The 19,254-nt window shown below is 47.5% G+C and overlaps 1 protein-coding gene across 3 annotated transcripts in view; it reads left to right on the top strand.

Moving 5' to 3' along the window:
• RCOR2 (REST corepressor 2) overlaps positions 1-8,467 on the top strand; it is a 265,979-nt gene extending 257,512 nt beyond the window's left edge. For all 3 annotated transcript variants that reach the window (XM_069645118.1, XM_069645119.1, XM_069645117.1), the window contains exon 13: positions 4,038-8,467. In XM_069645118.1, coding sequence (XP_069501219.1) covers positions 4,038-4,394 — 357 coding nt within the window. In that variant the 3' untranslated portion in view covers positions 4,395-8,467. The remainder of the gene's footprint in view (positions 1-4,037) is intronic.
• Positions 8,468-19,254: the final 10,787 nt, after the last annotated feature.

A 19,254-nucleotide genomic window follows, 5' to 3' on the forward strand; every position in this document is an offset into this window, starting at 1 on the left:
CCTCATAAATAAACCCATTGAACAGACGCATCTGTTTGGGAAAGCAGTAGATGAGGCCCTAGAACATGCTAAAAAAGAGTTTGATACCATCAAAACTCTTGATCAAATTTCTAGGCCCCCTAACAGGCGAGGCTATGGTAATAAACGCTCCTTTCGTGGCCAAAGACAGCAGCAGAACCAACAACAACAATATTACTCTGGCTCCAACTGGCCCACCAACCAGGGTAACACCCAGTTCAGTCAAAGAGGCCAACGCCGTGGCAAAGGAAGAGGTCGTGGCTCCAGCCCCAGAGGTTCCACGCCCAATACCAGCAAATGACCCGAAAATTCGGGTCCCCTCCCATGCATCACCGGTCGGGGGCCGGCTAACATCGTTCCTTTCAGCATGGGAGGGAATCACGTCAGACCGTTGGGTATTATCCACCATAGCCCACGGATACTGCATCGAGTTCAACGGTTCCCCGAAGTACAAACCCCCACGGAACCGGCGCATGACACCGCAACACCTCTCCATTCTTCTTCAAGAGGTGGAAGAACTACTGAAGAAAGAAGCTATAGAGCCCGTCCCCCTATCACAGGTAACAGAAGGTATTTATTCAGTGTACTTCCTTGTACCCAAAAAGGACTTAACCATGCGCCCTGTATTAGATCTGCGCCCAGCGAACATATTTGTCAAACCCCAAAAGTTTCGTATGGTGACCTTACAGGAGGTAATCCCACTGTTATCACAAGGGGATTACATGACAACACTGGACATGAAAGATGCATACTTTCATATTTTAATGTTGACATCGCACAGAAAATACCTCAGGTTCAAAATAGAGGACAAACACTACCAGTTCAGAGTACTACCCTTCGGGATAGCATCTGCACCAAGGGTATTCACGAAAGTACTGGCAGTACCTCGACGACTGGCTCATAACAGGGGATTCTTACGAAACATGCTTCTCCAATACCCAAAAGACCATAGACCTTTTGTCCCAACTGGGCTTCTCCATCAACGAAAAGAAGTCCAGCTTAGACCCCAGCCAAACCAAACAATTCCTAGGGGCTCTAATTCGAACAAGGGACGGCCTCGTATTCCCCTCCAACGAGAGGGTCCAAAACATGCTGTTTCAAATTCCCCATTATGTAGCAGGCCGAGAGGTGACGGTACGCAAAGCAATGCGCTTGCTAGGGATGATGGCGTCATGTATTTATTTGGTACCTCACGCGCGCCTGCGCATGCGCCCAATGCAAGAGTGGCTCTACAGCCAGTGGTGTCAGGCCAGCGGACAATGGGACGATCTAGTGGTGGTCTCGCAGGCCTTGGTTCTCTCGCTACGGTGGTGGACAAAAGAAAACCTGTTATTAGGGAAAACTTTTGCCACACCCGCAGTGGAAGCCACTCTAACCACAGACGCATCCCTTACAGGATGGGGGGCTCACCTATCCCATCAAACGGCACACGGAGTGTGGACTCCGAGTTTAGCATCCAAGCATATAAACCTGCTGGAACTACTAGCGGTGTTCAAAGCACTGAAAGCCTTTCAGGAACACTTACAAGGAAAGACAGTGATGGTCCTCACAGACAGCACCACAGCCATGTACTACCTCAACAAGCAAGGGGGCACTCACTCTCCAGGACTGTCCAAGCTGTCCCAGAATATATGGAAGTGGGCTCTCAAACACAACATGTTCCTACTAGCACAACATGTACCAGGGGAACTCAATCTGCTAGCAGACAAACTCAGCAGAGACTTCCCCCTGCCCGAAGAGTACGAATGGCAATTGCACGAAGACATCGTCTTAGACATCTTCACGCAATGGGGATTCCCGGAAATAGACCTGTTCGCAACCCTGGAGAACTCACAATGCCAAAGTTACGCCTCCAGGTACCCCCAGAACCAGTCCAAGGGGAACGGTCTGTTGATTCAATGGTCAGGGAAATTTGTTTACGCCTTTCCCCCGACTCCCCTTCTCAACAAAGTGGTGCACAAGATGCACCAGGAGCAGGTTACCATGATACTAGTGGCCCCAATGTGGGCACGGCAACCTTGGTTCGCTCACTTGATGGAGATGTCCCTATCTCCCCCAGTGAAACTTCCCTGCCCGTACAACATGCTGTCACAAGACAAGGGCAGGACACTGCATCCATGCCCTCAGACCATGAACTTAGCAGCCTGGCTCCTGAGATCATAGAATTTGGACATTTACAACTCCCACAGAGATGTATGGACATCCTCAGGGAAGCCAGAAAACCTAATACTCGACACTGCTATTCTAGCAAATGGAAAAGATTCGTTATCTGGTGTAGAGGTACTAGCATCAACCCAGTTGACTGCTCTCCTACTGACATTATTCTATACTTGACCCATTTACTGGATTCAGGTTTAGTATTCAATTCCATTAAAGTCCACCTAGCGGCACTTTCTGCATACACCACTTCCCAACTTAAAGTGTCGTGGTGGAAGATACCAGTTATCAAAGCCTTCATGGAGGGGGTAAAAAGGATACACCCTCCGATAGCTAACCCAGCTCCCGGATGGGACTTAAATGTGGTACTTTCCAGACTCATGGGCCCTCCCTTCGAACCCATGCACAAGGCAACTCTTAAAGATATCACCCTTAAGACTGCTTTCCTAATAGCTATCACCTCCATTAGGAGAGTAAGTGAACTACAGGCTCTTTCTGTACTAGACCCCTTTGTAACAGTTCACAAAAATAAAGTGGTTCTACGCACACACCCAAGGTTTGCACCTAAATTCATCTCGAAATTTCATGTAAACCAAACTATAGAACTACCAACGTTCTTTCAAAACCCTTCCAGCTCGGGAGAAAAAAGTCTGCATACACTAGATGTACGCAGAGCTGTCATGTTCTATATGGAAAGAACCAGACCACTGAGAAAGACTAATCAGTTCTTTGTCTCGGTGGCAGCAGGAAGAGAAGGAGATGCGGTCTCAAAATCCACTATATCTAGATGGATTGTTCAATGCATCACTCTCTGTTACACTCTTGCTAAGAGAGAACTACCCTTCAAGCCAAGAGCACATTCCACTCGAGGCACTGGGGCTTCCATAGCATTCATTGCAAATGTTCCCCTTGAGTCCATCTGCAAAGCGGCTACCTGGAGTTCTGTGCACACCTTTACAAAACACTACTGTCTAGATGCACACTCTAGATCTGACTCCCAGGTGGGACAGGCAGTATTAAGACATCTTTTCTCTACTGTTCCTTCTCATAACCCACCGCCAACTCCGGGTACTGCTCGCTAGTCTATGCACAGCATGTGATTCTAAGCAGATTAACAAACATCAGAAGACAATGCATTACTTACCGTAAAAGCATTTCTGATGGTTGTATCTGCTTAGATTCACATGCGCCCACCCTTCCTCCCCGCTCGGATGGAAGGAACATAGACTTCCTTTATATCTCTCTTTTCTGTACTCACTCACGTCTATAAGGCTCCCTCAGGGCAGAAAAATACAAACAGAGGGACCTCGACGCGTGAGGGATTGTGGGTACAACGCACGTCACTATAGGGATAGTGTTACAGACACGCCTTGTCGACGTCCCCTTTTCGACTACGAAAAACAAAATGCAATACTCCGCAGTGACCACTGGATGTCGGACCTATGCACAGCATGTGAATCTAAGCAGATACAACCATCAGAAATGCTTTTACGGTAAGTAATGCATTGTCATATTTTATACCCATAATATATCTTGCCATTCTATGTAGATGAGCCCATAGAAGTTAAGCATGCTTAGCTCTGCAGTTATGCTATTGTATCCTTCTCATGACCCACATTATATCTAATGTATGCATTTCAACCCTCTGTTGATGTCGATCATTTTGAGGAAAATGTTTCAGTTTTGTAGGTTGTTTTGCTTGGGGTTGATTGCATGTTTTGCTGCACTTTCCTCTATAGATGTGGGCTGTCTTGCAAAGAGCCACTTGTAATTTGTCTGCTTCCAGAGTTTCTTTTGGAACGGATTTATCAGTGACACACATTCACCTATTTGTTTCTCTGTATTTTTTGTGTTATCTTTAGATGCAGATCACAGCTGTTACGAAGGTGCCTGCTCAGTCTACATCTACAGCCTCAGCTACAACTCCCACTGCATCTGCAGCCACTGCTGCCAGCACTGCATTGTCGCAGCCGCCACCACTTCTGAGACCCACCCTACCCACAGCACCGACGTTACTCCGTCAACCTCCACCTCTGCAGCAGGGGAGGTTCCTCCAACCCCGGCCTTCTCTTAATCAGCCTCCCCCACCTCTCATACGCCCAGCCGTGGCAGCCTCCCGTCAGAACACCAGAGCTGCCTTGCAGCTAACCACCGGCACGCCACTCCCGCCATCCTTGGTAGGACTGCAGGCTGGGCCGCCATCACCGGTGCCATTATGATGATGCCATTGAAGCTCCTGGACCATGAATGTTTGCCTGTCTGATTGAGCCAGCCAGCAGCCTTTGACATGGGAAATATTGGAGAAGTGTGTTATACGGCATGGGGTTGGAGCAAGATTAAACAAGACGCTGGAAGTGTTGTGAACTCTCTTGTACATTCTCTCCAATGACTGATATAACTTGCGCGGTGAACATTTTTCAAAACAAAGTTTGGCTTTCTTTCTTGGACGCCTAGCGCGTTATTAGCATTTATCGAGAGAGCACTGCACATCTCGCGTCACATCAAAGATTGCGAAAAGATCTTCCTCGTTGCACAGCTGTTGCGCTGTGCCCACACATGCAAGAAAATTGAAGAAATTACTTGGAGATGGCATGTGAAGGAAAGCCATATAAATGGCTGAGTGGGTCCTTGAGACTGGAGGTTGTAGGTGGGAACCTAGGCACAGCGTTATCTCCCACCAACCTCTTGTACAAAACTTATCCCAGCAAGGATCGAGATGGAAAACAGTGTATCAGTCTTTTCTCTATACTTCAGACACAAATCAGGCCATGTCGACAGTGTCCCAAGACACTTCCTCCCCTAGTCTGTGTGCCCCATGTGGCAGTGAAGGGGTAATGCATGCCTAGAGCCTTTCGAAATTAACCATTTTACACGTCCCAGCTAAAAATTGATCTTGGGAAGCACCCAGCCTGGGGAAACCATGCTTTTTTAAGTGGTAGGTCGCAGGCGACCACTTCCCAATAAGCTTGGATGGAGCATATTATTGAATCTGCTTTTAAAAGATGTTTCCTTTCTGCCTGTTTGTCGCCTCGGCGCACCAAGCTGCAGCGGGGGTGACGAGAGTTGAAGCAATGGAACATATTTTCCAGTATTCTTGTTGTGCGTCACACTGGAAGCAGACCGCATATGTCAGAAGTTGGTACTTTGAAGTAAGGTGCAGCTCATAATAGAATCAGCATACAATTCATATGACATTTAGATTGTCACATGGCCAGTGAAACATGCTTGTGCTCACGCCGTTTACACATGTGTCCTGCTAGCGTTGTAACCAGCAGGGTTTCTTTATGCACACTAAGTGGATTGGGATGGAGACTGAGACTGGAATACCCCAGTCCTAACCTGCAGTACTAGATCACTGCTCCTTCAATGCAACTCAGTCCTGACATGGACTAACCTATCATCTTACTAAACTGTGATTCACACACAGCTTAATGTACACACCTCAAGCATGACCTGCAGGAAACCGTACACACCTCAAGCCACAGAATACACCTCAAACTGGTCTTTTGGGGCCCCCTTCCATCCCAGTGCTGGGTTCCACCAGTGTATTTCAGTTCAGATCGACAGCAACTCCTGATATCCCAGTACCAGAAGCCACACGTGTCTCTGCTTATACATCCCCATCTTGACCTACAGCTTCTCCTGCTTTACCAGTGCTAAACCCCCTCATCCCTGCTCAGGCTGATCAGTACTTTCTTAATAGGGTGACAGCACTGGTTTTCTCTGGCACAATGATCCCCATACCCTCATGCCACATTTGATTCTGTGTATTCTCTTCCGTAGCATGTGACTGGCAGCTGACAACTTGGAGGGCATAGAGCAAGGGGAGACTTGCATTCACCATATGATGCCATGGCCGTTGGTCAGCAACCTCCGTCCGGTCACATTTGCATACCATGGAAACGGCACTGTGGCTGCAGCTTCCAGGCAGCTCCAAGTATGAGAAGCAGGGTGAAATCAAAAAGCCACCTACTGAGGTAGTCTCAGCAAGGAGACTTTGATACAGTGGTATTTTCGGTTAAAAAAAGGCAGCCAGTTACGTCCAACTGGGACCATGATCCTAGGATAGGGTCTGCAACCTTTGACTCTTCAGATATTTTGGACGACAGCTCCCATCCACACTAGCAGCCAAATCATTTCGGAGGAATCATTGGAGCCATAGTTCAAAACATCCTGGGAGCCACAGGTTTCATACCCCTGTCCTAGGTGTAGGCTATTCAGCAATCTTACAATTAATTAGGAGGAACATTGGGTTTGGCCAGACAAACATGGCAAATTGAGTCCTGATGCCAGTTGGGTGCAGATGCAGGTAAGACCTAGCCTAAAATGAAGTCCTGGTGGACTGGTCTACCATACTTGGCCAAGTGGGTGTGTGCTGGGTGTCTGTGAGCCCATGCCTGGCAAAGGTGATGTGCGCTGGGTGTCTGATGAGGCCTCCTTGCCTCATTCAGGAGATGTTGACGGGGTATCTGGTGCACCTTTGCAGGAAACATGTGCTGGCGGCCTAGTAGTCTGGCCATTCTAACGTGTTGGATCCCTTTTAACTTTGTTTACACTGATTTGAACTCTCGATACAGTGAGCAAGTGTCAGATTGCACCAAGCACATATTTCTTTTCCATGAGACCTATGTGACACCGCCCCCATACGACCCACTTTAATTTTCAACCTTAATGCCTTCATTTTACTCATCTTGAAATTGCTCTTTCACTTTTCTTCTGTGTTGACATGTTTCGCCTAGTTCCTTTCGCATCTCTGTCCCAAACGTCCTGTCGGACCAGCACTCTCTCACTTTAAGGGCTGTCCCAAGCTGCTCCCACCCCATCGGCCCCCTTTTCAGAGACCTGTCACTGTCTTTTCTCCTCCTCCTTCTCCACAGACAGCGCATGTCTTCTTAGTTCCTCTCACGTTTCATGGTTTTGGCATATATGCATTTTTCAGACCATGCCGGATCCTTCTGTCACATGCATTTTGTTTTCCCTTGAAGAACATTCCTGCAGCGCAATCTCAGATGAAAAATTCTGTTGGCATAATCTAAGCCAGGAAGCTTGTCGAATAGAAAGCAGCTGGGTGGGGGCAGTTTCAGGCTTGCCGCCCACATGTACTACAGTTGTGTTTACCAGCCTGCTATGTCCACATCGAATGTGAAGCGTGCAAAGCTTCTTCACCCTTGCCTGACACAGAAGTGTGCAACGAGGCTGGCCAAGCCTTCTCTGTCGTGGGTTCTGACCTTGCCTGACATTTCTACTTGTGCAACGAGTCTGGTCAGACATCACAGGGCACACTTGTGTGCTCACGAATAAGCAGTGGGTTTCAGGTTAATAAGAAGTAGGCCTTAGAGGGTGCTTAAAACTTCGGTACCTTGGGCCAGGATAAGGTAGATGAAGTGGGGCAGGTAGGTGAGGTCCTGGCTGACTGGGCTATGCCTAATCACAGACAACGGCTGAATATGTAATAATGGTTTCTGCATTCACTGCAGTGGTATAACCACAACATGCAGCATACGTTTATGCTTTGAGGACCAGAATGCATGGGGAGGACACCTGTCTACATGTGAGCCCCAGTGGCCAAGACTGGCCTGTCCACTGTCTGTGGATCGACTGATCCAGTGAAAAATGCCTAATGCCCACAACAGAAAACCCCTTAGTCTACAACATCTATGTTATCATCTACGGTTTGGGAATGATAAGTGAGTAGTATCTATGCCATGACGAGGACAGTTTCTGCAAGAGGAAGGTAGGTCAACAGGTTGCTGTTAAATGTTCAGCCAGTCCCATATCTGACCATATTTGCCACAGCTTGGGATGTCCATGGGTCTCAGTAGGAAAGGAAAGCAAAGGGAAAATGTTCCCTTTAGAGTGGCTGCAGTGCTCTTGGTTGGGTATGCCGAATCTCCTTCTATGGGAATTTGGAGGTGTCCCCAGCCAGAGTTACATTGATGATGGGATCTGGCAGAAGAGTGATTTAATGCCCTCCATGATGAAGACTGCACCAGTCGTGACTTTATGTACTTCCAATTCTGGCCAGGGTCGTGCCAGCTCAAAGTTACCCAGTTTCCCTCAAGTCAGAAGAAAACCATTATGACATGAGACCTTTACATACAAGAAAGGAGATGAAAGATTCTTCAAACACTGAATTTTTTTTGTATTTTTGTTAAATTATTTTTGTTATACCGTGTAGATTATTTAAATTGTCGTTTTATCTTCCTCCCATGTTGTTACTGTGTTTAGTGATAATCGAAGCATTCCTTTTTTTGTGTTTGCATCACATTTTCAATAAAACTATTTTACTAGATTGTGTGTGCGACCCTTCTCTACCATGTCTGTTTCTCTGCATGCTTTGATGGTTATTCGGTTCCCTCCTTTTGAATATGCTCCCATCCATTGTATTTTGTCAGTGCACACTAGATTTTGAATTAACATCTGCTCTCTTGGTATTGTAACATTGGCCGCCCAGATGATGTTTTGAGACCTTGGTCGCTCCAGGCAGTGGTCAGCATTGCGTACATTGATGGAATATTGACTTGGACTGGGAGAGGGCCAGACACAAAAGAGAGCACCTGCTGAATATGGCCTTGTGTGTTGCAAACGCGGGTGCAACGTTTTGTGCGCAGACAGCAGAGGAGTACAGCAATTACTCCAGAAGAACCCCACTACTCTTATTACCTGTTACCAAGCCTAATTATGTAAGGTAGCCATTTTGGCACTCTAAGTGTGTAAATAACTATGCCCTAGATGGAGCCTAAATTACATACGCTAGCCATACTTCAGGCCCACAATGTTGGTATAGCCCCTTCTGCGCTCTTGAGTATAACTGTGCTGCGCCCAATAGTTTGTCATAATGTTTGGCACCATAGGTAATATGTGTTGAACATTGCCATGCCCTGTAACTAACCATCGTAAGGTGATACGGGCGGGAAGCATAACCATTACTGTGCTCCAGAAACCCAGCCACTCTTACACTATTACTACCCTGTAAACAGTGCTGACATAGTTGGCTCTGAGTTGAATTGTGATATCCTCTATAGTCAGCCATTGTGGTACACCTGGCCATTGTACTGAATTGTGGAAGGAAATGTGTTGCACCTACATGTATACTGAGGGGCAGACGCCATGCAGGATTTCGATGTATTTTGCAGGAAATTAACTGTGTTGCGCCCAAATGTATTTTGGGGGGCAGGAAATGTTACAACAGACATATTAAGGAGATTAGCAATGCGTTTCATTTGGATAGATCTGTGAAAGTCATGCATCACATTTAGGTAGAATTGTGAATATTAGCCACACGTCACATTTAGATTTGCGATGAAGAGCCATGCGGCACATCTTGAGAGAATTGTGAAGATTAGCCATGCATCACATCTAGATAGAATTGTTTTTTTTATTTTTTATTTCGGCATAAATATCATAAAAGCACAGATTTAATAAAAAGGAATAGCAATTAATTACATAGTGATGCATTAAAAAACAATGAGGCAAATTATCATTTCATGTTTTACATAAGTGCAACAAGGATCAAAAAGCATGAGAACACGTAGAAATGGCTAACGTAATACTTAATCTAACAAGCCTACCCTTCCAGCTATTCACAATTATCGCAAGTGGCATGATTTACAACCAAAAGCAAATAAGTGCAAATGCATACAATTCATGAATTTATTAACTGAAGCATGTATGCCTCCAAGACCACATTCACGTTCATCTTCCTTCTTTATAATTTTGCCCCTTGCTCTCCAAGCCAAGTCTAGGTCACTTGCAACACAGTAGACCACACATGTTTTTACTGTTCGTAAATAGTTGCCAAGCCTGTACTGCGAATACCATAATTATTACATATTGTTTTAAGGTATTTACCACGTCCAACCCTATAACCTTGGCAAAATAACAAAAAATGGAGCACTGTCTCCTTGGACAAGCCACACACTGGGCAGAGATCATTCTCACTAGAGTACCATTTTGATGTGTGGTAAGCCAGATTCATTTGTGACAGTCTAAACCTTAAATAAAGGTTACGCCACAGTGGAGGGACAACAAAGTCAAGGTAAATTTCAAACCCAGTTGTTGATTTAGAGTTCAAGTAAAGCCTGCCAACCGCCACCTCCAGGCAATCGCTAGCCAGGTCCATCTCGTAACAGCCTTCGCAGGGCCACTTTGGCCTTACCAACATCGCTCTGAGTTATACTCTGTGGCATAACCATAGGTCAGCCATGCCCATATGAGCCAAGAGTTTTTTTACATGTTGGAACCAGGGTAGGGGCTTCCTGCCCTGCCAGAATTTCTGATGTTTGTTAATCTGCTTAGAATCACATGCTGTACATATGGTCTGACATCCAGTGGTAACTGCGGAGTATTGCATCTGGTCTTTCGAGAATTGTAAGGGGACGTCGACATGGGCTTGCCTGTAACACTATCTCTAAGTGACGTGTAGTGTACCCAAGATCCCTCAAGCGTCGAGGTCCCTCAGATTGTTTTTTTCCGCACAGCATACTGGTCGCTTTATGCGAAGCTCGTCAAAGACAGTGCCTATTGTGCCCTCGACCTTTGGTCGAATAGTTAAATAAAATAATTCAGATCACCGTATCCGTCCCTTATTTCGACGGCTGTTCCAGATCTCTGCGGAAGACCTTCAGAACTTCGACGGACAGTGATCCAGTCGGTACTGCCGACAACGTGGCCGGGCCTTCCGCCGGCCTACACAGTAGTGAGAGTGGGGTCGGGGTGGACATTTCTGTACAATCTGAGAATGCCTTTCCCTTTCCAACCTCTTTCCCTTTTGGTCTTCGTCACTCTACCCATCCTCAGCTATGGAGAGGACTCCATTTAAGTTTTGCCCCATTTGTAAGGGCACATTTCCCTGGAAAGATAAGCACAAACAGTGTAACCGTTGCTTGCCCCTTGATCACAAAGAAGTAGGATGCGCGGCTTGTAAGCTCCTCCGTCCTAAGACATTAAAGGAGCACAAAGTCAAGCGGTAGGTGGCCTAGGGGATGTCGAAGTCCCAGTTCTATCCCGCTTGCCGCAGACATCGAATGTGACGGCGGTCAGAGTGATGATCAAACCTCCGAACCGGAGGTCATTGACCTTTCGACGGAATGCTCTCGTTCTGCATTGTCTGTCCCCGGCCCCGCCAGGCACAGCTCAGGCACTGCTATGGGGGAAGTCACACCCCGCCGACAAAGACGAAAATTTACACAGCACTAAATACACAACCCCAAGTCAATCTTCGGCCAAGTTGAAGACTTCAGCGCCAACGGGTACATCGCAAGCTCCGGCGGCACCCGCCGACCGTCGGGATCCGCAGCCCTCCCTGCAGCCACATATGCGCCTAGCGACCGGGCCATCAAAAACAAAGGGCGCCCCCTAATATATCAGGTTCCATCGAGACGCATCACAAGAAGGCGTCCAGCGACGACAGGGTTCCGGTTCTGCCGAAGAAGGTGGTCGCCGAAGACAAGGCCCCAGCTCTGCCGAAAAAGCCTCCTTCACAATCACAGGCTGAGACTACGCGCCTCCCGTCTACAGAGGACGTTGCCGACAGCTTAGCAAGGATTGTTTCTGCTGATTCTCAGAGACGGCAGAAAAGGCCAAGGATCTGTCGAGATCCAAGGAGAGCCTAAGGGGAGTACCGGAACCCTCCCATAAGCCGAAAGAGAGGCACAGAGACGTCCCACCTCTGTCGGTCCCACAGGAGGAGTTCTCTGCGGGAGAAGGGATGTCTTCGACGTTGAGACAAAAATCTCGACGTTTTGCAACAGAAGAGCGTTTTCAAGACCCTTTTCCACCTGTAGACCATTCTAGGTCTTCTGTTTGGACTAGAGAGAAATTTGAAAACTGCATGGAAAGGCTGGACAGGTTTGTTTCCCGTTCAGAAGAACCCACACCAAGAAGACCACGGGATGAAAGCCCTTCAGACCGCGTAGCAAAATTCCCAAGGCTCTTTGACCCCTCTCTGGAAGAGTATATATACAACTATGACCTAACTGAAGAAGACATTCCTGCAGACACTCAGGGTGAGGAATTCATCAACCCTGAGGACATGCATGATCCCATAGAGGGCTGGGAGGAGAACCCGAATATGGGTGACCCTCAACCATGGCCGTCTCCAGATCCACTAGATCCTGATGGCCTGTGTTTGGATTCCCCCCAGACCACCCCCACTAGACAACCCTCGCCAGTGGATGAACAATTGACGTTTAACGTCATGTTGCGTAAAGCAGCTGAACACTTTAAGATTGCCACAGATGAAGCTATCCCTGATGCTGACTTCGTGGAGGACATCCTCAAGGAGAAGCCGCCAGCAAGCCAGGCTATTCCTATCCTCAAATCAATTAAGAAACGTCTGGCTCCCTCCTTAACACCTGCTCTCACAAGAGGTGTTAACCCAAGAATAGAAAAACTCTTTCGTCCTTCTCCCTCAGACCCTCTGTATATCAGAGGTCACTCCACCCCAGACTGTCTGGTGGTGACTACTACAAGAAAGAGAACAGGGGTCCCTTTGTCAACCAGCGAGGCACCCCCTGATAAGGAAGGTAAAACAACTTTATGCCCTTGGGAAGAGGGTCACGGCTGCAGCAGCGTTTTCAACACGTATTGCCAACAACACAACCTTGTTGGCCAGCTACACGGATGCTCAGGGCGCCTTACTACAAGAAGGCATACAAGAGGTTCCCGAACCACTACATACTCGTCTCCTGACCACTGTCACTGAGGGCAGACAAGTGAACCAAAGCATACTTAAGAACACTTTGGATTCTGCCGAGACGGCTGGTCGATCCCTGGCTCAGGGCACACTCCTGAAGAGACATGCATGGCTGCGGAACTCTGGATTCAAGCCAGAGACGCAAGCGTCACTTATAAATAAACCCTTGGAAGAATCCAACCTGTGTGGGAAAGCGGTCGACGAGGGCCTCGAGACTGCAAAAAAGAAGCATGACACCGTAAAAACACTAGACCAAATTACGCAGAGAGCCTCTACAAGACGAGGATCTGGGTCCAGATGGCTTTTTCATGGCCAACGCTTCCCTCAACAACAATACTCCCCGGGAAACAATTGGAACTCTCCACAGGGGACCAGCGGATACACCACCCCGTATCGCCAAAGTGGTCAGCGTCATGGGAAAGGGAAAGGAAGGGGCCGGAGCTCTACCCCTAGAGGCTCCCCGGCCTCAGGTTCAAAATGACACGATGATTCGGGTCCCCTCCCATGCCTCGCTGGTCGGGGGCCTGCTAACATCGTTCCTTCACGCATGGGAGGGGATAACTACAGACCAGTAGGTGCTTAAGACCGTGGCCCACAGGTACTGTATAAAGTTCAACCAGTCCCCAAAATTCAGACCTCCACGAACAAGACGACTGATACCAGACCATCTTCGTATCCTTCAGGAAGTTGAGACACTACAAGAAAAAGGAGCCATAGAAGTCGTACCTCTTGCACAGGTAAAAGAAGGTTTTTATTTTTATTCTGTGTACTTCCTTGTACCCAAAAAGGATCTAACCATGCGCCCTGTTTTAGATCTGCGTTCGGCGAACAAATTTGTAAAACCACAAAAGTTCTGCATGGTCACTCTGCAGGAAGTAATTCCCCTGCTATCACAGGGGGATTACATGGCAACACTGGACATGAAAGATGCATACTTTCATATTTCAATGTTACCAGCGCACAGAAAATACCTCAGATTTATGATACAAGACAAGCATTATCAGTTCAAGGTACTTCCCTTCGGCATAGCATCTGCACCAAGGGTATTTACAAAGGTACTAGCCGTGGCAGCAGCACATCTGCGCAGGCAATCTATCCCAGTCTATCCTTACCTCGACGACTGGCTCATAACAGGGGACTCTTACGAAACATGTCTGTCAAATACCCAAAAGACGATAGATCTTTTATTCAGTCTGGGATTCTCTATCAACGAGAACAAATCCAGCCTAGACCCCAGTCAGGTCAAATTCGAACAAAGGACGGCCTTGTCCTCCCCTCCAACGAGAGGGTTCAAAACATGTTTCAAATTCCTCAGTATGTAGCCAGTCGAGAGGTGACGGTACGCAAGGCTACGCGACTGCTAGGAATGATGGCGTCATGTATCTACTTGGTTCCACACGCGCGATTGCGCATGCGCCCAATGCAAGAGTGGCTCAACAGCCAGTGGTGTCAGGCCAACGGACAGTCGGACGATCTAGTGGTTGGCTCGCTGGCCCTCGTTCTCTCGCTGCAGTGGTGGTCGAGGGGCAAACTCTTGAAGGGGAAATGCTTCACCACCCCTGCAGTGGAAGCCACTCTAACTACAGACGCATCTCTCGCAGGGTGGGGAGCCCGCCTGCTTCAACAAACAGCGCACAGACTTTGGTCATCAGACATAGCATCCAACCACATAAACCTGTTAAAAATGTTGGCAGTGTTCAAAGCACTAAAAGCTTTCCAGTCACAACTGCAGGGGAAGATGGTCCTGATCCTCACAGACAGCACCACGCCATGTAGTACCTGAACAAACAAGGGGGCACTCACTCTCCAGGGCTGTCCAAACTGTCCCAGAACATATGGAAGTGGGCTCTCAAACGCAACATGTTCCTGTTATCACAACATGTTCTAGGGGAACTCAATCTTCTAGCAGACGTACTCCGCAGAGATTTCCCATTGCCCATGGAGTACAAATGGCGATTGCACGAAGACATTGGGCCTCATTACACGGTAGGCGGTGAGCCATGGCGCTATTAGCGCCATGGCTCATGCCGGTAAAATACCGGCACCGCCTTGGCGGAAAGGGGATTTACCGCCCCATTCCAAGGTTGGAGGGGCGGTAAATCCCCTTTCCGCCATTGCCCTTCCCCATTCCCATTTCTGCCCCATAGGGCTCTATGGAAATGGGGAAGGCGCTAATTACGCCACCGCAATTTTGCGGTGCCGTAATTAGCTCCGAGGTCCCTTAGCGGGTTGGATTTTAACGCCTGCAAGAAGCAGGCGTTAAATCCTCCAACCCGCAAAGGGACCTCGTAGTACGGCGGTAAGGGTTAACGGTCACCGTTGCCATTAACGGTGACCGTTAACCCTTACCGCCGTCCGTGTAATGAGGCCCATTGTCTCCAACGTTTTTGCAGAATGGGGCTTCCCAGAGACCGATTTGTTTGCAACTCTGGAGAACAGTCAATGCCAAGATTACGCCTCCAGGTACCCACAGAACCGTTCCAAGGGGAACAGGCTCTGGATAACATGGTCAGGGAAATTTGTTTATGCTTCCCCGCCCCCCCCCCCCCGACTCCCCTTCTCAACAAGATAGTGCACAAGAACCAGTCACGATGATATTGGTGGCCCCCATGTGGGCCCGCCAACCCTTGTTCGCTCATCTGATGGAGATGTCCCTACCTCTTCCAGTCAAACTGCCTTGCCCGTACAACATGTTGTCGCAAGACAGAGGTGAGACGCTTCACCCATGCCCACAGACATTGAATTTAGCGGCCTGGCTCCTGAGGTCATAGAGTTTGGGCACCTGCAGCTCCCTCACAGATGTATGGACATTCTCAGGGAAGCAAGAAAACCGAACACTAGATATTGCTATTGCAGTAAATGGGAACGGTTTGTCATCTGGTGCAACTCGAAGAGCATTAACCCGATTTAACTGCTCTCCCACACAAATTGTTTTGTATCTAAATCATCTACCTGACTCAGGCCTTGTCTTTAACTCTTTAAAGGTTCACTTAGCTGCGCTTTCAACCTACACTACAACACAACAGAAAGTGCCATGGTGGAAGATACCAGTTATTAAAGCTTTCATTGAGGGAGTGAAAAGAAATCACCCTCCCATTTCTAACCCGGCTCCTGGATGGGACCTAAACGTGGTGTTGACTAGGCTTATGGGGCTCCTTTCGAGCCCATGCACAAAGCAAGTCTTAAAGATCTCACCTATAAGACTGCTTTTTTAATAGCTGTTACCTCTATTAGGAGAGTAAGTGAACTACAAGCACTCTCAGTCCTAGATCCCCTTGTAACAGTTCACAAAGATAAGGTGGTTCTACGCACTCACCCTAGGTTCGCACCTAAATTCATTTCTAAGTTCCATGTGAACCAGTCTATAGAACTACCAACGTTCTTTCAAAATCCTTCAAGCATGGGAGAAAGAACCCTGCACACACTGGATGTACGCAGAGCTGTCATGTTCTACATGGAAAGAACTCGACCACTAAGCAAGACAAATCAATTTTTCGTTTCAGTGGCGGCAGAAAGAGAAGGAGACGCAGTCTCCAAATCCACCATCTCTAGATTGTTAAATGCATCACACTCTGCTACAGTTTTGCTGAGAACTGCCGCTCAAGCCTAAAGCACATTCTACTCGAGGCACTGGGGCTTCCATAGCATTCATTTCAAATGTTCCCTTTGAGTCCATTTGCAAAGCGGCAACCTGGAGTTCTGTACACACCTTTACAAAACACTATTGCCTAGACACTCATTCTAGATCTGATTCTCAGGTGGGACAGGCAGTACTAAGACATCTTTTCACTACTGTTCCTTCTCACAACCCACATCCAGCTCCGGGTACTGCTCGCTAGTTTATGCACAGCATGTGATTCTAAGCAGATTAACAAACATCAGAAGATATGCATTACTTACCGTAAAAGCATTTCTGATGGTTGTATCCGCTCGGATGGAAGGAACATAGATGTCTTACCACTTTCTCTCTTTTCTGCAATCACTCACGATAGTCATAAGGCTCCCTCAGGGTAGAAGAAATACAATCAGAGGGACCTCGACACGTGAGGGATCTTGGGTACGCTACACATCACGTAGAGATAGTGTTACAGAACGCCCATGTCGACGTCCCCTTTCGATTCTCGAAAGACAAAATGCAATACTCTGCGGTCACCACTGGATGTCGGACCATATGCACAGCATGTGAATCTAAGCAGATACAACCATCGGAAATGCTTTTACGGTAAGTAGTGGATATAATGTGACGCCCCCCCCCTTTGGAAAATCTGTAGTTCAGGGGTCAACCATAATCTAAGCCAAAATAACACTGGCCGAAACTGGACCTCTTTTTGAATTGGGCTTAATCCCAGTTCGTAATAAATGGGAGCAGAGGGACACATTTCTGCGAGTCCCAATAGTTTCTTCAAGCAGGTTCTCTCGGCCAGACCCACATTGTTACATTTTGAGTAGCCCCATAATTCTGCCCCATAAGTGGCTGCTGGTTTTGCCTGGGCCGAAAGCATCTTGATTGCAGGTGAGATAGCACCCTGGCCATGCGTGTAAAAAAAAACTTGTAATACCTCTGCCATATTTTCCCATGGTCAAACTGGATTGTAATAACTGTGGGGTCCAGTCTCCAGTATCATTGAGTCTTAACACCCAGATAGTTGTAATTGTCTACTTGTTCGAGAAATGTCCCATTTATGGTCAACAACACTGGGATCAGCTTGTTATGTCTGGGTCTAAAGACCAATATTTTGGTTTTGGCCATGTTACTCTCCAGACTCAGCTCTCCACATTTCGTCACAAAGGCCTCCAGTGTGGTTTTGAGGACCTTGACAGATGTTGATAGCAAAACAGCATCATCCGCAAAGCTGTTTCCACCCCAACTTCGGGGGTGGGGGCCAAGCAGTTCAATTTTACGTGGTGTATTTCATTGATGTATATCAGACAGAATAGAGGCGCTAAGACACATCCCTGTCATACCCCTCTACTGCAATGGAATCAGTGAGCCCCCCAGACCCCAACGTACTTTAGCATAATTATCAGAGTAGAGCTGGATCAGTATCTCAAGAAGACCAGCTGGAACCCCCCTCCTGGAAAGAATTGCCCACAGGGTCTCTCTCAAGACGCGTGTGCAATCAAATAGAGCCAGAACACTTGGTCCAGCGTGCTTAACCCAGTAGAAAACCCTGCCTGCAAATGGTCAATAATACCTTTCCCATCCACCCATGTTTGTAAATGAACTAGTAGGGCTTTGGCAAAAATTGTCCCCAGCCCATCGAGCAGGGAAATTGGCCTGTAATTAGAGGATCATCGAGCCCTCCCTTTTTATAAATTTGTACGATGGTAGATTTGCACCAAGATGGGAGACCCAAAACAAAAGGTACAAAGTTGGAGCCCAAACCCTGACCTCATCTCTAAAGAGGTCAACAGGCAACAAATCAGGGCCCGGAGCCTTCCCTCCCTTCTGTGAGAGTATGGCATTGAAAACCTCCCCCAGTTGTAGCTGTATGGGTTTATGCACATTCACATTCTCATAATGGTTAGGCAAGACTTCCAGGACCTGTATTATTGAGTCCAAACTATATAATACCTGGAAGTGATGTATCCAGGCATTGGCAGGTGTCTGTTACCAAATCCCTTGCTTGATCATTGGTGTTTGCCACTTACTAATCTCCAGAATGTGCGGCAGTCGCCCAAGATAGAGACCACATACATTTTGACCTATTTGGGCCGAACATGGGTTTCTTTTGTGGCCTTAATTAGGGACTTGAAGTCTGGCCTCTGCAATCTCAACAATGGTTTATCCTCATCCTTTCCTCTTTCCAAGCACTTCAGTACACCTTTTTTTGCCCACCCACATTCCTTATCGTACCACATGTTTGTTTTAATGGCACGTCTTTTTATCTTTTTACCAGCTTTTGTTACAAACGGTTGGTGAAGGTGGACAAGATAATCATACAGTTCAAAGATCCCCGGGTCCTCCAGAACCATAACTGTGAGTTGCTCTACAGCTGGCATGATGGCCTCATAAATGAGTGGTTTTACTTCCACCTTGGAAAGGTCACTCCATTTAATGCGCTGCCTGGAGAGGCCCTCCAGATCTCGGGGCACTTCTCTGAAGTTCCTTCTGTATCTGGCCGTCCCTCCATATTGGCTAATTTCAACATCAAAGGCTTGTGGCCACTAACCTGCACATTCATGACCTTAAACCCAAGGGCTTTGCTCCACAGGTTCAGTGAAAGAAAAATATAATCAATAATCGAAGAACAAATTTTACCTTGGAAAGTTGGTCTGGGCGGTTGATCATCTTTAAAGCGGCCATTGCATGCTCTTAAGTCCCATTCCCAATAATGCAGTAGCACACCTAACGGCCATAGGATGTGTCCTATGTTTTGTGG

This window comes from Ambystoma mexicanum, chromosome 2p, assembly GCF_040938575.1.
Source record: "Ambystoma mexicanum isolate Mex_15411 chromosome 2p, UKY_AmexF1_1, whole genome shotgun sequence".
Taxonomy (NCBI): Eukaryota; Metazoa; Chordata; class Amphibia; order Caudata; family Ambystomatidae; genus Ambystoma; species Ambystoma mexicanum.